General features: G+C 42.6%; 1 protein-coding gene across 1 annotated transcript in view; it reads left to right on the top strand.

The window, feature by feature from the left end:
• Window positions 1-25751, top strand: part of ABHD2 (abhydrolase domain containing 2, acylglycerol lipase) — a 36784-nt gene extending 11033 nt beyond the window's left edge. The window contains exons 4-11 of the mRNA XM_036389445.2: window positions 7850-8025; window positions 8938-9105; window positions 11930-12113; window positions 15611-15703; window positions 17357-17470; window positions 18691-18760; window positions 19467-19551; window positions 20416-25751. Of these exons, the coding sequence (XP_036245338.1) occupies window positions 7850-8025; window positions 8938-9105; window positions 11930-12113; window positions 15611-15703; window positions 17357-17470; window positions 18691-18760; window positions 19467-19551; window positions 20416-20612 (1087 nt within the window). The 3' untranslated portion in view covers window positions 20613-25751. The remainder of the gene's footprint in view (window positions 1-7849; window positions 8026-8937; window positions 9106-11929; window positions 12114-15610; window positions 15704-17356; window positions 17471-18690; window positions 18761-19466; window positions 19552-20415) is intronic.
• Window positions 25752-25754: the final 3 nt, after the last annotated feature.

The raw sequence follows: 25754 nt of genomic DNA, 5'->3' as shown, positions 1-25754 counted from the left end.
GTACTATAGCAGCACCAACAGCTCACTGTGCAAATGGGGGAGGGATGGATGCACTTAGCACTTGTTCATGATCTTGTACTGCTTTTTATTAGGGAAGGAGTCTGTTGGGGCTCACAGGAGGAAACATTTTCATGGTGTGTCAGTGCCCTTATAATGAATACAGGGTTGGCTATTAGTTTTAAAGTGCCTGCTCTTATCAGAAGTACTTCAAGTTGATTGAAAACTAATGAAATTTATTACTGGTAGAGCACACCCTAACTAGTTTAATAAAGTAATGACACAAAGGCCAGCTCTAAGCCTGTTGAATGCACTTTCAAATTGACCTTGTGTCAGCTGTGTATTTGAGCAGGCTGATCCCTGATCTTCCATTCCAAGACCTCCAGAATCAGTGCAGCTGCCCTTAGCTTCACCAAGAACATTCTCCAATAATAGCAAGCATTTAGTACAATTTCATGAGGCTTTGGAGGGACAAGGACTTTGATTACAGTATTTCTCTTCTGCAATCACTTTGAAAACTTGCAAGTCCTATTTAGAAGCTCTAAGTACATCAATTATATAGTAAGTGCTGAGTGCAGCTGCATGAACTTTCCTTTTGGATCTCAAAAGTCAAGCTGACTTAAGGATAGTCATTTTAGGGGAGATGAGAGGCTTTTAGCAGTGCTGTGTTCAGTGCCTTGATTACATAAGGTTTAAGATGTTAGGCCATGGGCTCTGTAAACTTTTAGAGGAAACAAAGCATTATCTGTTGAAATTGGAACCCAGAGAGGTTTCTGTGATGTACTCCAGGTTAGTGATAACATAAATGTGTTTGGATTCTTGATTGTGTGTACTGCTTTAACTGCAAAGCAATTTCTTTCCTAAAAAATACCTTGAGGAGGTTTGAGTAACTTGGTACTTCAGGTAGTTGCCATCCCAGTGTTGCATTCCAGTGTGACATGTCCCTAGTCACTGAAGGAGCAAGCATGAAGCTGATTACCAGCCTTGAAGGCGTATTAGTATCATGCTAGTCTTTGGAAATGGATTGTAAGCTAATTTAGAGTCCATTTCCCTGCTATTTCAGCTCTGTTCTCACAGCACAGGCTCCTAGCACTGCTGTATTATTGACTTTCAGTTGGAGAACAAAGCACTCCCAAAAGAGTGAAAATGCAAAACATGTCCAGCAGTATTTAGGCATCTGTTGTGCATTAATTGCAAGAGTGATGAGCTGCTTGCAGGACCCTGGTGTTTTGTTGGTCGTGTGCAGGTATGATTTGTTTGCTTTCTCTGGATCAGCTGAGCTCAGGCTTGCCAGCTTCTCCGAAAACTGTAGCAGTCATCTCCAATACCTGGTTCTTGGGCAAAATATTGTCTGAAAGACAACCATGACAAAAGGAAGCAAACTCAGCTGAAACAAACCAGAACAAAATGTGTCATTAGGTAGCTGTTCAGTCCTCTTACCTCTATATCTCTGTTGGATAAGGAAGACAGGACTGTTGGGAATATAATTGCTGTTGGGTATTGAAAGGGTTTACAGCAAAGACAGCTCTAAGATGTATATGTGATTATTTATTTTTACTATTCCAGTGATGTTATCACAAACTTTTTTTCCAATATAGAAATTTTTAAAAAATCAAAGAAATCCTGTCTTTAGGCATAAAAGTCACCTGGAGACTACAGGGGAACAAATGTATTTAAATTCCTGCAATTATGCATGAAACTGTTTGTAGGATAATTAGGAAAAAGCTATGTGAAAACAGCTTGTGCAGTACTCCACCAAAAAATCTTGCAAGGCTTTGATTACTTGCTAATTATTCAGAGTGTTAGGAAAGCTGATTAAGCAGCTCTTTTCAGATTCTACCATGAAAGCAAAATAAGTAGCCCAGCAATCCCTTCTGTTATATTAGTACTGGGTTTGTTGTCAAATCTGTTTTAAGACCAATTCTTCTGTGCAGAGGAATGTTCATAGCTGTGAGCTGACTTTCAGACCTGGTTTGTTCAGTTCCTGCCTAAGGGAGGAAGGAGTGAGGGCACTGCTATGAAAAACAGGCTGGCAGGGAGAAAGAATAACTTTATTTCTGCTATCTATGCAGGTGTTTAAAAATTCTTGGAGTAAACACTTTTGGACTTTATTTCCCTTTATGGCACAATCCTCACCTCTGGTCTAATTCAGTGCATTGTAACCGTGGTGTCATTCAGTAAGCCAAGTGGTGGTGGATGAATAATTTAAGAACTTTGAATTGTAAAACTGCCTGAGATGGCTGTGTGCCAGGTACCTTGTACTTGTGGATGTTAGTACTGTTTTTTACAGTTCTGTAAACTGCCAGAAACTTTCTACATATCTGCCAAACACTGGGATGCAAGAGAATGTGTCTTCTTAGAGCTCATGTCCTCTTACCCCTTTTTCCATTGCTCTGACCCTGTCCAGCTCTGTACTGTGGCTTACCAAGTGGAGAGTAGCATAATCAGACCCTCTTCCATTCAAATTGCTGCTTCTTATAAGGAAGCTCTTGCAATTCAGCACAGCTATTGGTGCCCTTGAGCACTTGGGCCCAACTGCTGGTGGCAGCTGTGTCCTTTTCCTGTCTTTCAAAAGGGTACAGAAAGTCCTTCATCTGCTCTTATTCCTGTAGAAATGCAGTGCTGGCTCTTTGATTCATGAGGGTAAATTTGGCCAGTGCTTGCTGTACTAGGCTAGACATTTTTGGCTGTTTACAGTTTATTCTAACAAAGTGTGGGTATCTTTATTTCTGTAGAGATGTGGCACGTGCCATCCGTATCCAAAATAATTATCCTTGCTGTCTGCACACTTTTTATCATCAATAAAGGCAAGCTCCTCAAAGATTGAGGCAAATGACTGTCAAACCTGTTAGTAAACACTGTCAAAGATCCAGTCTACATCCTTCTTATCCTTTGTTTGCACACCAACCTATGCTGGGTGAGCAGGCTGCCTGGTACCAGAAGACTCTTTTACACTGTCACTGCTTTTCTCTTAGATGCAAGGAGATGAGTAGTCAGAAAAGCTGTCTTCAAGCTTTTCAGTGCTCTTTTCTTCCCCCTAATAGCAAGCAGTGTTTGTTTGATCCCTGTCAACTCCTAGGTGTTTTACTCTGGGAGGAACACTTCCAGGAGAATAATAAACTAGAAGAACAGTGTTACCCCTGAAGCTTTGGCAAGTGAACATGCTGAGAGGTAGAGGAGAATGGCAGCTCCCTGTTGGTAAGTTGAAGCTTTGACCTTGCAGAGGAAGCAGCCTCGGGGGTCTGAGTTTTTGCTGGGTGCTGTGGCATTGGCAGCAGCCTTGTGTTCTCCAGCTCTTATCAGCAAGGGAGATTCTAAGTGCTGTAAATCCTCATGCCTTGTTTTGACTAAAATACTTCTTGTATTTTAGTGGGGGAGGAGGGGTGTGATGGGCACTTTGCTAAATAAAAGCTTCTTAAATGGTGAAGGAGGTGGTTTAGCCAAGGGGCCAGTCAGTACTTTTAAATAGTTCTGACTTCACACAGGTGCTGTGGGCAGCAGACAAACACTTCTACTCCATTTGCTTCTTTTTTGAGACTCAGGGAATGTAGAAGCTCCATAACTTGCTTAAATTTTTTGTTGCAATTTTTTTGCTGCGTCCTCATCACGTTGAGCAGTCTAGTTGACCTGATGCAGAAAAAGCTGCTTTCTACATATTTGGGGTCGAGGGCTGAACCCTGTAGACTTTTATATGAGTTTCCTTGATTGGAATTTAATTTGCATTCCCTAGCATCAAATAAAGGACAAGGCTCAAAGTTTGATTTTGTAAAGCATTTTTAAATACCCCCAAACTGCTCTGTAAAGGGGAAAATAATCTTACCTGTTGTAATGCAGGCAAAAGTTCTTCAAATATCCTGACATTGACAATTTGTAGACTGTTTTCTCACCATCAGTATCCAGTGTGCACGTAAAGGCCATGTAAGAGTTAATGTTTAAAGTGTTAATCTCCTCAGATGAAATGAAGCAATGCACCAGAAATAAGCCTGTTGCTGAACTTCCACTTCACATCTTTGAGGACCTGAATGCTGATGCCTGCTAATAAAAATAGCACAGTTTTTATGTGCTTTGTGTGAGCTGCTTATACAGCTGCTGCTTTCCTAAATTCCTGCATACTGGATTATGTATGTGCTTTAAAATTATAATCTACTGCCTGAGAGCCACTAAACTTAATCTACAATCACATGCTGGAATTGTTTTAAATATTAAAGTGCCGGGAGAAATTTTTTTGGGAAAACCTAGGAGTTGTCTTGCTCTTGAACACTGTGGGCAGCCACCTATCAAGATGTGAGGCTGTGCTGCACAGCTGGAATGCAGGTTTGGAGCTCAAGCACTAGCATTGGTGAGCAGATTTATGTAACTGCCTGTGAATTCACTTAGCCACTTAGAGTAGTGAACTCTACTTGTTGGGCCATGTAAGTGACCTTCCATAATGAGTAAATGCCATCCCCAGGCCTGTTCTCTCTGCCTTCTGTTGCAGAGTCCTGTTACTGGAAGCTACAGGGCTGGTTACTGGAAGACATAACTGCTTCAAATATTTGCCTTTATTCAGAGTGCCTGCTATCTATTGCAACTGACCAAAACAGGGAAATGAATCAGTTAAAGGCTTTTGTGTTTGGAGAAAGCTCAGAAGCCATTTTTGGTTCACAGACATAAAAATCTCCATTTTTGGTACAACGCAACTTTTCCCTTGGAATTTTTTTATCAGCACGTGCTTGTCTGGGTTGTTGTGTTATGCTGTCCTTGTCCTCCTGTGGAGGCCTTGGCAAGAGGTCCTGGCTGGTGTTCACTGCTCAGCTCCTGTCACCATAAGCCACTATTGCATAACAGTGGAAATGCTGCTTATGGACATGGTGTTTGTTCCTGGGTTTTTGTACATCTGGGAGCAGCTTCTCTGGAACAGGACACTGAGGAATATGTGCTGAACCATCTCTGTGCTGTGCTGGAGTAATCTCTGCAGTACACTGCTTTTCAGAACCATTTCAGTTTATAGCAGACAGAGAGGAAGGAGTTGAAAATCTGCTGTGTCCTTGAATGCTTCCCTCATTTCTACTTGTTATCAATGCTGGAGGAAAGCTACCTGCTTTTGAGTGAAGGGCCCTTGTTTGGAGGACATGCTTAAATTTAGCAGTAATTATAGTTTTAGCATAAAATGTGAAGGGCAGTACTCAAATGCCCCTTAGACTGACTACTACTTAGTTGCTCAGTTTGCATGGTTGTGTTTCCCTGTGTTGCATCCTGCTGAGCTTGTTTTCTTTAGGTAAACCACAGGAACAATGCCCTGAGTACATGCTCTTCTGCCTGCAGGATGGTTGTTTTGGAGAAGCATCTTTTTTCAGCTGTTTGCCAGGAGGAATGTTGACTTCACTACAAAACAATCTGTTCTAGCTCTTGCTATCAGCACTGGGTGGTTAGGTTTTTTCAGCTGGGTTGAGGATAGGAATGTCTCTGGAACTGCTTTTCACATAATAGGCTTAAATAAAATCTATCTGATCTGTCCTTTCAGAGGGTAAAGGCTTTTGCACAATTCCTGGCAAGTTTTCTCCCTCACCAGTGTGAGGACTCCTGCACTTTCAGGACTGTGGAGTTCTTTCCATGCTCTCTTCTTTGAGTAGGTTAAAGCAAGCTGAGAGTCCACACAAACCCTGTGTGAAAAGATCACCCATCCTTCAGCCTCGTGCAGTCTTGCACCATTAGGCTCAGTACTTGTAGACTTTGTCTCAACAAAAGACTTAAAAGTCACATGAAGATTTCAAAAATAGATTTGCCCATTGGCAAAACAGAGGGTCAACAGAAATAGTGTGCCAGGCAGATCATATGTCTGATTCTGCTATAGATTATAAGGATACCTTCTCCTCAGCTGAGGACAGATTTTACCTGAATTCAGTAAAAGAGAGGAATCACTCTTACTGTAAAGGCTTCACAGGGTTTTGTAGTAGGTTAGATTGGCAACTTGTCTTGGTAAACAGAAGTAATGTTTTTACTAGCTGCTTGGCTTTGCATCAATCTGGTAAGGTAAATTCAAATCTGTCTTAGTTTTCCCACTGATAATACAAGATCTGTACTATCTGGGCAGCTTTCTTCCCTTTCCTTGTTAAAGTGTTGTGGTGTTCAGTCTCCTGAGCCTGGGTACTTTAGGGATGTATTTTGCCTCACAAGTCTGTTCCTTAAAGGCTGATAGGCCTAAACAAAAAGACTGGTGAGATAAAAAGCTCTGCCTGAACACTTGCATGTATTTCAGAGCTTCAGCTGCTCTAAAACTTATTTCTAGTGCAAACTAGAAATATACCTAATGCCTCAGTAGCAGTTACAAATCTCTTCATCAGAGTGCCATGCACATTACTCATGCTGAAGCTTGGCCCTTGAATGTTGCTTTGACTGTAAGAAGTCCCCCTCATAGATGAGGGAAAAGAATGGGGAGAAAGAGGGCATACTGCTGCTTTTGTCTTGCTAAACAACTCTAAGTAGTCTTTATTTGATAGGAAGCATTTTTAAGGAGTGTTGGGGAGGAGAGAGTTGCAGATATGACACATAAGAGCTGGCATGGGGAAAGGTCCAGCTGTATGAAGAGGGAGTGTCAGAGCACAGAGGTAGGGTTTCTGTCACATTCTAGTGGATTATGGGCTTAAGTAGTAAATTTGTGTGCTGAGCTGCCTAGGTTTTTTGTGAACAGGGAAGAACACGATCTCTGCTTCATAAGCTCTTTCAAAGTCAAAAGGAATAATTGCAGGAAGCCCTAAACACAACAGGGAGGGTGTTGCTAATCCCTCAGGATCCAAGGTGAAGTCAGAAGCTCTCAAGCTTCTTCTGGATACCCTGGTCTGTGCACAGTGCTTTGATTGGAAGTGTGTCCCTTGGGACTGCTGTTCTCCTCAACAGTAAATCATTCATCCTTTCCTGTTCAGAGCTGATGTAACTCTCTTTTTCAAGGCATTGGCTCAGTCTCCTTTGCTGAGTGACCAGGTGACTTGCCCACATGGTGGTGGTGCTAGGGCACAGTATGTTTCCTGTTAAACCACTTGCAGTTCTGCTTGTGCTAAAAAAATCTGATAACTAAGCCTTTAATGCTTTCCAGCTCATAGCTGTGATTCTCACATATCTTTTTTGAGGCCCTGTAAGCCAGGAAAAGAGAGACAATCTGCTTTGTCACATAGCTTTAAATATACCCTTGATAAGCATAAGTAATTGGTAGACTCACCCCTCTTACTGAAAGGGATTTGTTACTCAGTGGAGTTTGGTCAGTTCTGACCGATTCTCTTAACGCTGTCCCAACTTTTACCTAATTCTGAAAGGCAAAATCAACCTGTACTGTGCTCTTTACTTAACTTAGTAAAACAGTTCTGTGTAAAATGGTCCCAGCTATCAAGTCTTGGGGCTTTCCATTTTCTGGAACTTGGTGTGAATCCTGTTGTTTCTGCCACTGGCTTGTACAGTCAAGTGCTTACACAAGTTCATGTGGCTCAACCCAGGAGGCTTCAGTGTTTCAATTAAAACAGATTTACAGCACTGCACACTTCTGGAGGTCACTTTGGTTGGTTGGCAACATGCACTCTCAATCTCATCAACGCACAAGGCTTCTGTGTATTTAGTGAGAAGCATTTATTCCTCTAACATCTCAATATAGGGAATGTCTGGGGTTTGGCTCCTGCTGCTCCTATAAGTGCTGATTTTTCAGCACAGTCTCTCCTCTTGTGTAAGGCTGCAAAGATCACTGCTGCCAGCTGAGTCAGAGCAGAAACAATTCCATATTTGTTGCTCTATTTGGGAGCTGGTGAGATTTGTTATGGGAGTGCTGATATGTTCTCAAGGGCTTGTTAACACAGCAGGGCTAAGCAATTAAATTACTGCCTTTCAGGTACATTCCACCCCTCATCTGGGGAAAGAGTGGACATATCCAGACAGCTCTTTATGGAAAAATGGGGAGAGTGAGATCACCACATCCAAATGGACATCGCAAGTACCTGACCATGCCAGATGGAGCAACAGCCACCTTTGATCTCTTTGAGCCACGCTCTGAGCACTGCACTGGAGGTCAGTCCAACAGCTGCTGCCTGCATCTAGCTGCTAACCTTGATTCTGTGCTCTGTCCCTCATCTACAGATGCCTATGGCTCCCATTTGGCCCTCAGAAAAAGCAGATTTCTTTTTTAAAACTGTCGGTGTTGAGATCTTCATGGTACAATGCTGCAGCATTAGGACAGTTACTGTTATCTTTATTGCTGTGAGCAGTGCTTTTCTAATGAGATAAAAATTCAGTAGTAGAGCTGGTAATGTTGGAGCTTTGCACAAGAGAGTTACAGTTAATTTGAAGTGCATATGATAATCCTGAATGTAATTTACTGTGCTTACTTGAATTACAGCAATTACTTTCTTGGTTGATGAAATGATATCTTGTTAAACTAGTGAACGGTGTCAGCAGATCAAATATCATTAGATTAGCCACAAAGTAGATGATGGTTAATGTCAGCTGATCAGAATGTCTGTGCTTAGCAGAGCTGCATTTGGAAGATCTGCATTACACCCAGCTCTAGAGGGGAAATGAGGGGGAAATAACATAATCAGTCTCCTTGGAGTGCTGGGCTCCACAGCTTCCACACACATTGCAGTCACAACAGGCTGTCAGAAGGCAGAACATGTGTAACATCAAAAATGTCCTTCAGACAGAAGAATGTACTCTAGGTTTCTAGGCAGTGCCTGGAGAACTGTTTGCACAGCTTTCCCTGAAGTTAAAACCTGTTCATCTCCCATAGCATGAATTACTTTTTCACATCTGAAGCACTAGGGCTGCTGGTCTCCTGTCCCATCCGGGATTTTTGGCAGACTAGTAGGAATTCTAGCTTGCTTGTGGTGGGTGGTTTCCCACGGAGCTGAAATGGAAACCTTCTGACTCTCTTAATTTGCATGAAGTGACATTTGCTTAACTTCCCTCTCTCTCTGAGCACAGAGGATGTCACGATGGTGATCTGCCCGGGGATTGCTAACCACAGTGAGAAGCAGTACATCCGCACCTTTGTTGACTATGCCCAGAAAAATGGGTACAGATGTGCTGTGCTCAATCACCTGGGAGCCCTGCCAAACATTGAGCTCACTTCACCACGGATGTTCACCTATGGTAGGTACTTCATGGCACCTGGGGAATTTATTTTCAGGCTCATGGAACTTCTAGGGATTGATCAGCCTCCTCCAGAATAACAGAACTGCTGTATCCCAGTGGGGATAAAACAGTTTTGTACTGTTTCTTAAGAACTAAACTGAACTTAGATGGTAGGAAGAGAGGAGGCTAATACTAAATTCACTTTTGTCTCTTCTGCCAGCTCTTATACATGTATTCTCATCAAGGAGGCAGTTTTTTCTAAGAAATCTTTTGGGGAAAAAAGCCCTTTTGTGCCTACCCAGAGCCTGTTCAAATGATTTTAGCAATACTGAATTTGCCAGTTTGATGGAATGTGAAACAAACATGTCTCTGAAGGATAAATGCCACTTCTCAGGCTTTGTAAAATACAGCCTGAGAGGAGCTTGTACCAGACTATCCAGAAAGTACATTTATATCTTAGAGGGTTCATGTGAGGATTTGCTCTTGGATGTAACACAAGTCAACAACAGCAAAAGTTCAGGATGTGACAGTAAAACTACAGAAGTGGGTAGTGCTTAACTGCCATGATTATGGCTCTCACCTTGAGTATAAGGAAGTCTTTCTTAACCTAGAAATTAAAAGGAATAAATGATCTGAAACTGTGTGAAGGGTGACTCCAGCCTTAATTGCCCTTTTGGTGAGTAATGTGATCCTTGTAAAATGGGGCCTCTTTGCTGTGACCTAATCTGCTTGTTCCTGAGCTCTCTTGAGCCCTCATCTCCCTCTTTACTGTAAGTATCTATAGGTATCCTGTCAATTCTGTGTTTAGCAGACTTTAGGCTTTATTTTTTAGTGTTAGGCTTTATTTTTTAAAGTTAGCTGAGCTACTGCTTAGATTTTGGATTAACAGAATAGTTATCTTGAACAGTTAAACTGTCAAAACAGAAATACTGTGCTTTGAGATGCCAAGGTCTGGCAGGCAAATAATAATGCTTTGTTGCTTGTTTTAGAATTATTAAATATACTCCTCTTTGGGAAACGTTTCAGGAATACCAAATACCCTCATTTGTAGTGAGGCCCTGGGCTGTTATGGCTGCAAGACTACCATGTCTTGAAAACTAAATTCTAATGTTAAAGCAATTGCTGTTTTGATAGAAGTTAAGAGTTTGCTTTCATGAAGCTTTGCTTTAGGCCTTAGGGTGTTATTCTGTAGTGCATCTCTTGAGACATACCTTTCTGAGTCTTTATAGCCTTGGAAAGGGCAAAGAATGCCTAGCACTTCCTTTGAGTAAGACAGTAAATCACTTGGCAGAGCTGCTTCTTAAGTAAAGTGCCAGCAAATCCAGTAGACTTTACCTCCTACCCAAATAACTCAGTGCCCTTTCAGCTTTGCTGTGTTCCAGGCATACTTGCTGAGGAGCAAGTAGCCTAAATTTGGGATTCACTGAATCCCAGCCTCTATATCAAGCCTGACCTGTTGCTTTTCTAATTTTGGATTTCTGAGCTGCCCTGAAATCATGAAGGTCAAACACTAAAGTATTTTGACCACTGGCTTCTTCCAGAGGAAACCGGAGCAGTGCAGAATTTGTTGTCTTGAAGATTGTTCATTAAGAATGTTCAAAGGAAGTGCCCAAACCCTGCTGAAACACTCAGACAGGAACTTGCTGTTCCACTGAAGCAAACAAGCTCTGGTGCTCAGGGTTTACTCCAGAACTAGGTAAAGCTGGAGTCTGATGTCTGCTGAGGATGCTCCAGCTGGGGTGGGGATAGAGTGGAGCAGTGTCACGTTAGTACAGGGTGGAATGCTGGAATCCTAGGATTTATCTCTCTGGATGAGTTCCACAGAATAGAGCTGAGTTTCTGACTCTAGACAAGAAGAAACATCTGGAGTTCTATTTCTGTTGTTCATGTAATGCCTCCTGTGGTTTGCAGCCTTAAATCCAAAGGGAAGGTTAACAAGCTGCATAAACACTTGAAACCAGTGTAGTAATGCCATCACTATTGCAGCTGCTGCTCCATATCTCCTTTTCCCATATTCACAGGCAGGAGAAATAGCTGTAGGTACTCAGATTGTTGTGTGTGTGGAGGCCTTCAAGTCTGTCAAACAGTTGGAGGATGTCAGCACTGCCAGAAACTGGATCCCTCAGTGCCTGCAGCCTGTGAGATGCAAGTGGGTGTTTGCTGACAGTGGAACAGATCTCTGTAGAGACACTTAACTATTCTCTTGGTGTGGGGATACCCATGTGTCTTTCAGGGAGCTGCAGTATCTTTACCTTTTCCCTGGCTACAAAGGGTTGAATGTCTCTGCTTCAACCCTTCTCCCTGATTCCAGAGATCACCTGCTTAGTCAGGCTCTGCAGCAGTCTCCTGGGAGCTCTTCCTGACAATCCACTCCTTTCCCCTCCCCACAGCAGCATGGATTTAGGGATCCCTATCATCTTGCTTAAAAACAAAGGAGCAAGCTGCATTCCAAAAACCTCACTTCACTTTAGAAGTGGCAAACTGCCTCAGGAAAGTAATGATGTGTGCTGCTCTTGCATGGTAATGTCAAGCCCAGAGTTGCTGGACTCTGCTTTTTAAAGCTGTTTTAGAAACAAAGCGTTTTGATTTTCACGTTAACTGTCGCCATGACTTTTAAGCAACTAAATTTCATTTTGCTTTGGCACTCTGTCAGAACTAAGCGTGAGCTAAGCTCCACAGGACTCACAGATGTATGAACACATGTGAATCAGAGCTGTTAGAACCTTAAGGCTATTGAAAAGTCAGAAAGGGTAAGAAGCCGAATTCAAAGCACACAACTGAAGCTTCAAATGAGAATTTAAATATATTAGAAGATATTTTTTAACTTTGTTCTTCTTTTTAGGATGCACCTGGGAATTTGGTGCCATGGTGAATTACATCAAGAAGACCTACCCTCAGACCCAGCTGATTGTTGTGGGCTTCAGCCTGGGTGGAAACATAGTGTGCAAATACCTGGGAGAGAGCCAGGCCAACCAGGAGCGAGTGCTGTGCTGTGTCAGCTTGTGCCAGGGGTACAGTGCACTCAGGTGGGTCTGGAGCTTTCTCTGTGCTGCTCTCTTCTGGGACTGCAGGAGGGAGCAGATCTCTGGAAGGGCAAGGTGAAGATGGTTGTTTCTCTTGCACTGAACTGGTCTGACAGACTGTGTAGGATGGCACCCTCCTGAAGGAGCACCTGAAGCTCTGTTGATTTGCAAGCACAAGTAAACTTTGTCAGCAGTGCAAACAGGTTTTGTGTACCTGGCCAGGTACATGCTGGCAGCTTCTGCACTGTGCATGAGATGCTGTCTCATGGCTAGAGTGAAGAGGAGGCATTCCCTGTGCAGTCCTGCTGTAATTAACCAGGCAGGCTGGGCAGCCTGACCAGCTGCTGAGCTGATGCCAGGTCTGCAAGCAATAGTTTACACTGTCTCATCACTCTGAGAAATATCCCATGGTTTGTAATAGCTTGTTTGGCCTCAGTGTGCAGTTTCATCTGGCAGCTCTTAGCCAGGGAGACTGGAAGGGCACAGCACAGTCTCTGTCAGTCTGTGCTCCCCTCTTAGTGTCACTGAAACAGTGCTGGGTGATCAAGGGATGGAGAGGTGCTCACAGCTGTCTTATAGGAGGGGGGAAGATGGGGTGGAAAAGTATTACAGCCCTTAAGCCTGAAAATATTGATGTTTCCCCACCTGGAAGGCAAGGTTGTGGCACTTGAGGAGCTGTGATGGTTTCACTTGCATGTCCTGGTGGAGGGACCAGGCACAACTTGAAAACTGGACTCAACTAATGCACTTTAACCTTTCCATGTGTGCACAGGTCATGGAGATTAAAACACTGTAACTGGCTAAGCTGCTGTTTTCAGTTTTTACTGTCTGTACATATGGACAATTACTAAAGTGCAGTTGACTCTGCAGTAATTTACCTGCAGTTTTGAGCTATGGGACTACTTCCAAGCCAAAAGGGACTGTTAGAACTCAGGTATTTGAGTCAAGATCCTTTGGGCTGATATGAATGATGAAACTGTGGCAGGTCTGTGAGGGGCTTGCTATGGAATTCAGCCTCACAGCCTGGAACTCTTGATGCTGATGATGCCCTGCCTGTGTAGGGACCAGTTTGTTATTCAGCTGTCTGAAGACACCTTTTATGAATCAGGCTCTTACGGGAAAAAGCAAAAAGCTTTTCTGGAAGCACTAAGATGTGAGTAAAAGCTTGATATGCTTGTAATATTCTTGCTATCTAATCCCTTTTGAGGTCAGATGTGACTACTGCTAAAAAAGTGTATAATCTGCTGCTAGTTCACACCCTTAAAATCTGAACAGATGCTAGAGGAACAGCTGTTCTGTTTTGTTTCAAGTAAAATGTTCTTAGCTGTCCTGGGATTCTGGCATAGAGCACAGAGCATCCTTTTGAAGCCAGCTCTCCTTAATTGCAACCATCAGAGAAGGTTTGCAGGGATAATATCTGGCTGAGGTCCACTTGGTTCATCTTCTACAATTATGCAATATTGTATTCCTGATCTCCAAAATGCTGTTGTGAGTAATGCTGTTATGCTTGCATGGCAAGGACAACCTGATTAACAATTCTCCACTTGGATATTTCTGTGGAAAAACAACTCACTGGGTTTTTTTTTTTCCCTGAGTTTAATGTACCCCATGGTGTGGGCTGTGTGGATTATTGAGCTCTTGCCTCCACCTGCTGGGTAAACATCTCCTAGCAAAGCTCCTGCCACAAAACATCTGCTCTGTATTACTGGACAGCCAGCAGGAAGGATTTCAGCTCTTGTGTCTCCCTTCCTAATACTCACATCTGCTCTACCTGCTAATTAGCTGAAGTACCACAGGGAAGCAACATCTACTGAGCAAAAGGCAGGAGGCGGGAGGGCCTTGTGCCCTGGTTATAGAAATGGGAGGGAGGAGGTATAAAGCACCTCCAGGTAGAATGGTGAAGCCACTGCTTTCCTGGGCTTGGTCTGGTACATGAAAATAGCTGGCTTCAGCCTTCAGGGCTACATGGAAGTGGATTACCCTGGTAACACAACCAGTTAGTTTACAGTTCCATTTTTTTTTTTTTAATTGGCTTGTCCAACATTTATTCCCCAAATAACTTTCATAAGCAAAGGAAAAAATTTTAGTGAGCAAGGTGAACCAAGGATCTCAAATAGGAAAGCCTTTCCAGAGCAGCAGTAATACTAGGATCTGCCAGAACAATGAGATCTTTAATGAATTAACACAGTCTAGGGAATGTGTTCCCTGAGGCTAAACAGGGACAGGTCTCCTTATTCCTTAATCTCTGCCTGCATAAGCTTGATTCTGCTTCTTGATCTTGTGGAATGCATCTTCATCATAGCTCCAGGCTGTGGGGAGAGACCTCAGCTCTGAAACCTGGGCAGTCCTCAAAACACTGGAAGCTGTCTGTGGTGGTTATTTTAATGCTTGCAGCTCTTCATATATTAGGAGTACTGCTGTACACCACAGGAACTGCAGGGAAATGTAGTAGTTTTAACTTCAAATATCTTGTGATAACTTAATAGGTTTGCTTGGAAAACCTTTTGTGAAGAAAGAAATGTGCATTTTTCTATCTTCTTTCATTCCCCTGCCCTGGCATAAATGTGGTAGGTATAGCCTGGCTAGACAAAAAGATAATGGATTTTTCTTTTTTTTTTTAATCCATACTCTTCAGCATGGCTAATTACAAGAAAACAGTTTGTTCCTGCCTGGTAGGGGACTTGCAAGCTGTAGCATGGAAGGTCATGCTAAATCTACAGTAGTTCTCATGGTATGTTAATGTTTAAGTGGTAGGAGAGCTTCAGTAGCTGAAGCTGCTCCCAGCATTCTTCAGTCTCTCAGTAAATGATAGTGTGTTCCCTCAGCAACAGCAAACCCTGCTAGGAGTAAAGCTCTAACCTGCCCATGACCCTGCATAGCAAAGGAGTGCTGGGATCTGGCAGAGCTCACACAACTCTGGATGGCTTAAATTCTGTTTTAACAACAGATAAGCTGTGAAGTGCTCTTTTGCTCTGAGAATGGGTAAAGACTTCAACTCAGATGCCACTTGCAGCTGCAACTAGTATTTATTCCTACAGTTCCTGCCAATGAACTGAAACAATAATAGTATCTGTACTTATTGGAAACATCTGCACAAATTATTTCCTCTGCAGAGCTGTATTACACAATAGACAACACTGTTGAGCAACAGGTTTTAGCCCTTTCCTTGAAAGTCCCATTATGTAAATTACATTCAACTTCTGCAAAGGGATACTAAAATCCTCTTGTCAGTGTTATGGATCTTGATTGATGGCTCTTAAATGCTCTGATCAAAACTGCTAATTGTATTGTGCAAGATGAGACTGCAGATCTGTTTTCTGATACTAACAAACTTCATCAAAGTGGAAGTCATTTCCTGGAAAAGGTTAAGCTGTGGCAGAGAAGGCCTGGAGGTTTGTTTACACAGCCCCCAGGCTGCCATAAGATGTTAACAGTGTATTAATCTGATCTTTCAAGGGCTCCATTAACAGCTTGGTTTGTTCTGCTGTGTTTTTTTCTAGGGCACAGGAAACCTTCATGCAGTGGGATCATTGCAGAAGATTTTATAACTTCCTCATGGCAGATAACATGAAGAAGATCATCCTTTCTCACAGGTACTGCAGTGCATCACTCACACTGACAGTATTGATTGGGTCAATTGCTATATTGGATTTGTCTGCCTGGTCCTTTAAAATAGGACTCCTGACAGGTTTAGCACAAGTTCCTTGGTAGATCTTTTGATGAACCAACAGAGAAGGTGAGCCCCTGTCAATCTCATTATACTGTAAAATAGACAAACAAGCTTTGGCCATTTTGTTAGAAGAAAGACATTGTTGTCTTTTTGTATTCTGTGGAAACTTGCTTAATGAATAAACAAGACATGCACAGGAGAACATTGCAATTAGACTTCAAAGTGGAGTATTCTGCATCTGTTTTACTTCTAGCCAAAGAATTCCCTATTGAAGGAGCCTCTTGTTCTGCCACCTACCTGAGGTAGGACTAATCTTCCAGATCTGCTGTATGGAGTTGCTGCATATCAAATAAGCAAATAGTCAAACCTGTAGCTCTGGCTTCTAGCTGTTCCTCTAGAAAGAGCATGTAGCCAGCAAAACACTTTAACATTGCTGTTCCTGGAGTGCTGTAGGATCCTTGTGCTGCTCTCGCTGATCCGTGGCTCTTGCATAACAAAAGAAATTTGTGTGCTAAACAGGTGACATGCTCTTGTTGGTGTTTTCCCCATCAAAGGTTCTCTGGGTGGTACTTTGTAGACAAGAAAGTACCTCGTGTGTGTATTGGAAGTTGCCTGACTGAGGGGAAAGGAGGGGAATATCTTAAGACCTATTTCACTGAAGGAGGATGTATCACTTGAGACTTCTGGTTTGTTGTTTACACTCTGTGCAGTATGAAACACTTGTAGAAGGAGGGTGGCCAGTGTAGGATGATCCACGTAATTCATTCCAGGTTTACAAATATTTAGATGACTTGAACAAATTTGAGGAGTGAAGTTAGGTAAGCTCCCATTAAAAGGTACTTAAATTCTTAACCCAGGAAAAGCTGGTGCTGATTTGAAAGGAAGTGTGTTGAGCAAACTTTTTCCATAATCACTTGTGCTCTACCTTGCCCAAATCAAACCTAGCCTGCCCTGCAGCTGCCTCTCAAAGGGAATAAAAATCTCTTTCCAACTTGTGGCTTTTGTTCTGTTAGTTAGGGAAGAAGTTTGTTCTGGTAAAGAAACACATCCTCCCCTGAGGGCAGTAACCGGCTATGACAAGTGTCCATAGTAAAAGCTTTCTGCTAAGGGAATAGCCTGAGTAATTTCTGTGTGTGGTAGCCTGAAGTCTGTGCTGGGGGCTTTAGAACCAGATGATGCAGGAGATGCTGTGCCCAGCATTGCTGGTGCTCTCACCCAAACCACGCCCAGGTTTGGTCTGAAGCCAAAAAGCCCTCCCTCTAACATGTAGCCTCAAGTCCAAATGCCCTTAGTGCCCTCTGTTGTGGGAAGTTTCTTTTAAGAGGGCCCCCTCATGCAGTTTTTCAGTAGATAAGGAAAACATTTTTCCCACAAGGAGGCTGCTGGGGTTTGTTATGTCTTGCTGCTGAGGTAAGTGGACAAACAAGCTGTTCTTGCTCCCAAGGAAGCCTCATGTTTATGTAACCCACTTCTAATCTTATCTTGTCAGATTTGGTAAACTCAGTTGTCCTTGAACAGGTCATGGTTTTGCTGCCCTTGTGTTATTTGGATGTAATTCTTGATGTCACTCTTCTAGGCAAGTTCTTTTTGGAGATAACAACATGAAGAAGCCACATAGCCTGTCAGAAGCTGATCTGGGCAAGCTCTATACAGCAACATCACTCATGCAGATTGATGATAATGTTATGAGGTATGAAGGGCAATTCTCTGCTCCCCTATAGAACTCCAGGTATCTTCTCTTCCCAGTGTTGCTCTTGCATGCCCCTTGTTGTGCCTGTGGGACTCTGCTGAAGTACAGTGAACACAACTTCAAATTCTTACTTGCCTCCACATTAAAGAAAACTTAGAAGAGAGGAAGAAGACAAATTTACTGTTTACAGTCACAGCTTCTTTAAAATCATCCAGGAGGCATTTATTTATTAGTGACACCTGAACCTGCAGCCTTCACTAAGGTAGGAAGAGGCCAAGCTCTAGCAACAAAAAAGGGCAATGTGGAAAGAAGCTCAGAACTGTTCATGGATTTCCTTAACTCTGTTTGAAAAGTCTTCTCCCCATAAAACCCTTCTGCTTTCTCAATACACAATAGGGCTGGCTGAGATAATGCAACCTTTCTTATTTGTCATACTAACACCTAATTAAGTGCTCTGCTTTAATAAGCAGTAGCCTGTTACTGCCTGTGCCCTTGACAATAACATAGCACTTTAGGTGGCAGTGTTCATACCATGGCATGTTCTGTATCAGGCATTGACCCCTTTCCAAAATAAAGCTGCAAGGTGTTAGCTAAAAAGCTATGACACTTTTGGCAAACCAGGAGAATGGTTGGCTGCTTATAAAAAAAACATTCCTTGGGAAATCTCCCTGCTTGTCCCCCACCACTGAGACCTTTTAGTTTGGACCAACAGCTATGTTGCCCCTTATATTAAAAAAAAAAAAAAAAAAAGGCACTTGAATATAGGCTTACTGAACTCTTGGTTTGGGATGGTGTGAAAGGATTTGGCAAAGTAGAACCACAGTGAATTCTAGGGAACTTGTTCAGTAAATCTGAGGTTTATAGGCTGTGCTGGGTTTGTATTTGAAAAGACTTTTAGGGAAAGATGAACAAGATCCTAACTTTCTTTCATTCACATGTACAATTAAGTGAAGTGGGGTGTTTTAAAAGAAACACCCTGAGGGCTGCTGGTCCTCAGTTTGCGTGTTTGACTTGCCCATGCTCTCAGAATGTTTGAGAAGGCACAGAAACCATCAAGGCATGTGCTGCCAAAGGGTTTTGCAAAGAGACTGGGTATTAAAAAATTGTCTATGGAAATTGAGCCATTATTTCTGTTTCTGCATGTGTCCTCACTTAAAAGTAATAGTGACAGTAATAGTGACTGAAAGAGGTGACATTAAATGACAATCTGTCCATTTCAGGAAATTCCATGGCTACAGCTCACTGAAGGAGTACTATGAAGAGGAAAGTTGCCTGCATTACTTGCACAGGGTAAGCTCTTGCAGCAGGCTGCTCTTACACTTGAGGGAAAATACTCTGTGGGTTTTTTTGTTGATACCTGCAGATGCCTTAGCTGAGATTTTCAGAAATAATCAGGCAGTATATTGGAGTGGGATTTCAGATCTTGCTACCTCTAACACTGGGGCTAAATTCTCTGGGCTCTTAAGTGCAAATAACTCTGGCAGGTGATAGCACCCATGAGATGGAGACAAAGCCACACATTCAGCTGACCTGCTCTGAGTGTATGAGGATAAAGTGGGAAATGGGAGCCTGCACCTTCAAGGAAGAAAGGCTTACTGGATTCTATGGAAGAGACTCAGGATACTGACAGGCAGATGCTTGAGCAAAGTTTTGCCAAAGTGTAACTGAGATAAGTTCCTCCTTTTTCTACTGAGCCAGAGAATGGAGATGTTCCAAGGGAGTTTTCCTGGACTTTAACTAAGGTGTCCATAACAGAGCTGGCAATAGCTGCCTGATGTGCAATGCAATGCAGAATGAAAAATGGGTGTAGTTCTTTCAATTCTGAGAATGGGGACTCAGTCTGTTTGCTCTCTGCCTCTTAGAGGAAAAAATTAACTCTGAAATAAGATCTTAATTGAATTATGCTAAGATACTTTTACAGTTGGTAGATTGACATTCAAATACTAACCCCTTTTTGGTTTGGTTTTTTCATTTCATGTCATGTTTCCTGATGCAGATCCATGTTCCTCTTCTGTTGGTTAATGCTGCTGATGACCCTCTTGTTCATGAGAGTCTTCTTTCAATTCCAAGAGCTCTTTCAGGTATGCTGAAACAGCCGCCTCCAGCTGGGCATATTTGTGTACCTACAGCTTGCTTACCACATCACAATTCCTGATTTCAAAGCAGCTTGACTTACCTCCTTACATCTGTAATGCTGTGGGAGGGGTGCTAAGCCTTTTTAAGTCACCAATTGGTAGAACTAACAAGGCTAATCCTGAGCAGGAGGAACTTCAGTCCTTTCAGGCACCTGTTGATAGCAGCAGGTTCCATTCTTGGATTAAAAAAGATTTCCTCACATCTCCATTGCTCACTGGGATTTAGTAGGAGGATGGTGGTTGTGACAGTCTGGATGAAGCACAGATAAACTCCTCCTTTGCTGATGAAATGGGGACAGTGCATGCATGGCTCTGTCACTTGGCACTGAACTGGGATCTCCCTTGAAAGGAGTTGAGCTGTCTGTCTTCAAACAAGGAAAAAGGTAAATTCTCCTTAGAAGCTCAGAAGAGGGAGCTGCTGCTGCTTCATCACACAAAGAGTGGGTACACAAGGAGGGAAGCAGGCTTCATCCTTTTCCTGGTCAGAGGGTGTGAGCAGAGAATTTATCCCCAGCTGCTTTCAGACAGGAGCAAGCACAGAGAGTTTTTCACTGTCCATGCAACAAGATGGCTGATGCACTGTCAGAGCTTAGTGCAGCTTGACATGATGCAAACAGTCCTAGTTCCAGGGAATGTGAGTTAAAGGTGTTCATTTGTAAAAGAATGACCATTCCTACAGCAGTACAGGTATTGCTGTTAGGGCCCAGTCAGCAGCATCTCTTGGGCAGCCTTTGTCCTGGCAACTCAAGATGCTTTCATTGTCATCCTGAAGATGTTATCCTGGAACTTTCTGCCTTTTTTCTTTTACAGAGAAAAAAGAGAACGTCATGCATGTGCTGCCCCTTCATGGAGGCCACCTGGGATTTTTTGAGGGGTCTGTGCTGTTCCCAGAGCCTCTTACCTGGATGGATAAGCTCGTGGTGCAGTATGCCAATGCCATCTGCCAGTGGGAGAAGACAAAGCCTCACTGCTCAGATGCTGAGCAGGCTATGTCTGGCCAGGAGTAATCGACCCAAAGACTCTGGATCACTTGAGTAAATCTCTGTTTGGGAACATCTTGTTCCCTCACCTGCTGCTTCAGGTTTCCATTCTCTTTGATATCCTATGGCTGGGGTTTGATCACCATGTGTTTTTTTCCAAAATTGAGTTAAAGCAGAGGTTAACATCTGGTCAGAGCCTCTTTGGCTATCCAGTCATGTGGATTTGTAATTTACTGCTCTGCTTGAAGAATTGGGTTGCTGTCTGTAGCTTGTTCCAGGGCTACTGAGCTAAAGACTGCTTGCTTTAATATAGCAGAAGTTTCACATGTCAAAATCTCTTTACCTGCTGGTCAAAAACTTGATCTGCAGCATTTGTTTAGGTGTAGATGATGGGATAACTGTGGCTCTCTTTTCTCTGGGTGCTGGAAAATCCCTGTACCAAGCCACAAGCCAGTGAGTGGTTCAGTCTGTAAGGCACTACAGTGTGGCTTGGAAAAACAGGTGCTTGACTGCAAGTGTAGTGTCAGCTTTGCACCATCTCAAGGGAGACCTTTTAGTACCTAGGAATGCACTTGCACAAGTGAATCACTTTTAAAATATTCAACTTTTCCATGCTTGAGCTGTGAGTGGATTGGGGTGGCTTTATGCTGCTTCTCCAAGTAGAGAAAAGCTGCAGCCTGGTAATGCCAGTTAATGTTTCTATGTAAACATGTTCTCACTTCAGGACCTGATCAGTCACCTTCTTGTCACCTTTGCCTCTTTTTAAATACTGTTATCTTTTCAGTACTGGATTCTTTGTTTGACCTGGGTCTTTTTAAAGCTGGCTCTAGCTTCCAAATGGAAACCCATGATTAAGAATCTGCAGGATTTTTTCTGTGAGCTCAATTTGCTTGAAAGAATATTTAATGGAGAGCTATTGTACTCTCTTAGGGATTAATTGGTGGGGGGTAGGATGTATCTGTTTAGATTTACTCCCCTTATGTCAGGGTAAATAATACCAAAATTCCTCCCATTAGCTTTCAGAGCATCAGGTGGGTTTGAGACATGTGACTTGCCTTACAGTTGATGTGGAACTGGTGTCCCCAGCCCTGTGCAACTGAAGTGACATCTTTGCATGGCTGACTACTTCCAGATCTGTGTAATCTGTAGGATTACTGGCTCCAGTAAGACACTGGGCTCTTTCTCACTAGAATTTTTTTCCACAACCAGACGTCCCCTTCCAGTTTTAATGTGCAAAGTGAAGTGTGAGAGCTGTTTGTAGGAAAGCTGGCTACTCACCTGTGCTTTTCCCTCAAGTGGCAGCTATGGTCTGTGCCAAAATAGTTATTAAAGGAAAGTTGTCCCATGACAATCTGGAGACTGAAACTAGTGGTAAAAATCTTTTTTTTTTTCCTTTACTGTTTGTTCTCTCAATATTGTAGAGTCATTAATCCATCCATAGGGTTTCTTTATCACAGTGCCAGTGAAGTTCTTTTCCTGTCACAACTTCCCTCATCAGCACTTTATTGCTTCAGCCTTGGTCTGTGTTCCAGGCACTTTAATTTATAGCTTAAGGGTGAAACCAGCTGTAAGTCTTCAGTCTGGTAACAACAAACCTGGGGAACAAGCCTCCTGGACTGCCCTGTCCCTGAACTTCAGTAGGTTGAGTAGGTGGGGTTTCATTTTAATAAAGCAATAATTAACTATTGTAGCAAAGATGCATTGTCATATCAGGAAATTCCTTTCATTTGCCTTAGGCCAAACACCTTGGCCTGTGATCCACGATGAACTGTGGATGTCTGCACATTCTCCTAGTCAGTAAATCTGGGCTTCTTTTTTTCTTCAAAGAGAAGATGAAACTAAGTAAAGCTACAGCAAGATTTGGCTGTGCTTGTGGCTGTTCCTTAAGAACTATTTTAGGGCATCAGTTAGCAAGGATATTCTTAGCTGATGGATATCTTGTCTCTGTGTTATGTTCTTATTCATACTGCATCACTAAAGTATGTCATGAAAGACATTTCAGGTTTTTTTTACTTAAGTAGTGTTCATGTAATATTCATTGGGTATGACTTAAATATCTCCTCACTTCAGCAGAAGTGGAGTGTAAACAACACATGTACACATCAAATAGCTACAGCATAAATTTAGGTGTCTAAGTCTCCCAAAATGAGGTGAGCAACTGGACAGTTCTCAAAGCAGCAGGAGCAGTAGCTTTATCTAATCAAGTTGAGATTTTTCTTTAAACTTGGAGAGCCTTTCTGAGGAGTACTCCTTCCTACCCCACAACCCGAGCCTTCAGAAGGGCCAGTGCTGTGGACTTTCTGAAACTCTCCACTACAGAAGTTCTGTGGGTCTCTGTCTTGCTCCTTTGCCCTAGTTTTGCACTTGAATCTAAAACTGTTCAAGTCACTTGTGACTTAACTGAGTCTGGCTTATGTGGGGAAGGACAACTTTTGTTGTGGCTTTTTTGTGCAAGGTTTCTGGAGCTTGAGCTTCAGCTTAAGCCTGTAGGTGGAAGCAGTGTAAAAAAAAAACCTGTTCTCAAACAAATTTGATGCTTTTTTCAAAGCAAGACTTGTAGTCAGACTTTGTCCAGTCCTAATCTGAAATACTCTTATCTCCCAAAATAAGGCAATACTACTCTTGTTATGTGGGCAGGTGGTCTTTATTTGCCCAGTGAAGCCAGCCTTAAATGCAGTCTGAATTTTTCAGTCTTAGAGGTGAAGTCTTTCATCTCTTGTCAAAACACATGGGGCTGCTGAAGTGTGCACTTGTAGATCATTGCAGTGTGGTCTGATAGAGCAGTTCAAGATTACAGCTTGGTCAATCTGACATGTGCTCTGCTTAGTTTCAAACTGGGATTAGAAAAATCTTTAGGAGAGCTCTTCCATGGGTAGTTTCATGGTAAACACACCTTCCCCATCACTGAATGTAAGTAGCACTTGAACATCAACCCTGAGGACCCTCTCAATCAGACAGCAAGTTGCAGAACAATTACTCTTTGATGGTTAGGCTGGTCCAACCATCTCCTTTGCCATTTTTCTGGAGATATCTGAAAATGGTAAATAAGCAGCTCAGACTTGCTCTGACTGAGCACAAGGAACTTCAGCTTCCACTACACGAGCTCTGCCAGCATTTTTAATTGTCCCATTGTTCTAAATCAAGGTGTTTTCAGGTGGGTCTGGCAGTGTTATAGTTGCACTGTAAAGGCAAACAGTGAACTTCCTTGCAATCCTTTTCCTGAGTGTTTTTCTGCAGTTCCTGTTTATGAAGGTATGGGTTACAAAGCCAGGGCATTAAGTAAAAATGTTGGGAACTATTAACTCCAGTACTGAATTTAGCCAAGCTACCTGTGTGTCATCTGTCCTGGGTCTGTCTCAAGTTCCTAGACCACAGCCCTTTGACACGTGGTGCCTTGCCCTTTTCCTCCTCCTCCCCTGACATCAGCATATCTAGAGACTTTAGTAACAGCTCTGTCAGAGCTTTTGGGGCTTTGCTTTTTGGTGAATGAATTTTCAGACACTGAGGCACACCAGTGATGCACATGGCACAATTGAGTGCTGATTTAAAGGACCTTTGTGGGCAGCCTACAACTGGCTACAGTCAGTTTCAAGGCTGAAAATAACAGTGTATATAAGCAGTGGATCACTTTAAACTCTCTGTTCCTTTAGCAGTAGGAATTGAGTCATAGAAGCAGGATTTGCTTTGCTTAATGTGTGACTTGTTATCCTGCAATCCCAAAGTTTTTGTCTGTTAACACTTCAGCAGCAAAGCTGGAGGTAAATTGCTCAAGTGGCTGCATCTCAAAGCAAAGAGCAGAGAGTACCATCTTCAGGACTTAATTGCCAGTTTAGTCACCTGGATTGCTTCCAGGTTTTTCTGGAAATGCTATGCTTGTCTGGAGCTTAATGAAATTCTTCAATCTTTTTTTGTGAGACCAGAGAAGGCCTGAGCCTTGTGCTGCCTGTGCAAGTCATTTGTTGTAAAGAACATCTTGTTTCTGCCTTGAGTCATACTCCATGTCTGTAACCCTCCTGTGGATTGGTTCATTTGGGAAGGTGCTGGAGCCACAGTGACTCAAGGCAGTGTCCTTTCCATGGCTTCTAGGTGAAAAGCAAACAGCCCTTTTTGGTGTGAGGACTTTAGGATTTTTCTCCAAGCTTAGAATGCCTCAGAGCAGCACCAGCCCAAGGGAGGGTGCCCTGTTCCTGTACCCTCTTCTCACTGGCAGTGGCAGTGACAATGGCCTGGGCTTCCTCAGCTGTCAGGGGAGCTTAGGCACAAGTGCCATCAATGAGTCAAAGCAGTTGTCAGCTTTCCATGCTGTGCTGGAAAGGTTTCTGGAGTTATCCTGAACATCTGCACAAAGCCCCTTTGCTTTGGTCTGACTGATAAGCTCCCATTGTAATCAAAGTTCTTGCATGACCAGAGAGGAGACAGACAATTTTCTTCTTGGATCTCCACTATAGTTCTGCTGGGGTGTTGACCCATCTCATGGTCCCTGCCAACTGGAAAGTCTTTAAAATAAAAAAAAAAAGCCAAATAAAACCCATTTGTATTTGTTATAACCAATTCCTAGTGCTTTACCCAAATCAACACCTTTCCTAAGGGGCATATTGTCTCATTGTTACATGATAGCTTGACTGTAATTTCCAGTGACAGATCTCTAGCAATTCTTCTTGAGAAAGCACAACCTCTCTCTGAAAGTTCCTAGCCAAAAAGGTGTGTAAAGAGCTTGGTAAGAGGAGCCCTGTGCCCTTGTTTTTCTCATGCAGCTGTGTTAGAATGGGCAGAGTGACTTCCAGTGGTCTTGGTGAACAGTTGACTATGAAAATATTTTCAATTTGGCAAAATTTTATTCTGTAACTATCTCTAAATGCTGCCCTGAAGAAGCCTGTATATTGAGACACCCTCCCTGCTGCCATGTTCTGAGTCAGATTCTCTGGAGCTGAGAGCTGCAGGGGAGATGATTTGCAACTAGCAATGCAATTTTTCTATATCTGCTGATGTTTACCTTTAAAATTATATATAAATATATATAAAACTGTCTTTGATTTTTTTCTTTAATTTTTGTTCTTGTGTGGTGTAAAATGGAAGTCATTGCAAAACAAAATGTAATTTTGTTATCTTTGATTCAGTGGGGTTTCTTTATTTAAAAATAAAGGACTTATTGAAGTCAGTGCTACAGCT

Source organism: Molothrus ater, chromosome 13 (assembly GCF_012460135.2).
Source record: "Molothrus ater isolate BHLD 08-10-18 breed brown headed cowbird chromosome 13, BPBGC_Mater_1.1, whole genome shotgun sequence".
In the NCBI taxonomy this organism is placed as follows: domain Eukaryota; kingdom Metazoa; phylum Chordata; class Aves; order Passeriformes; family Icteridae; genus Molothrus; species Molothrus ater.
This window is presented reverse-complemented; position numbering and strand designations above follow the sequence as displayed.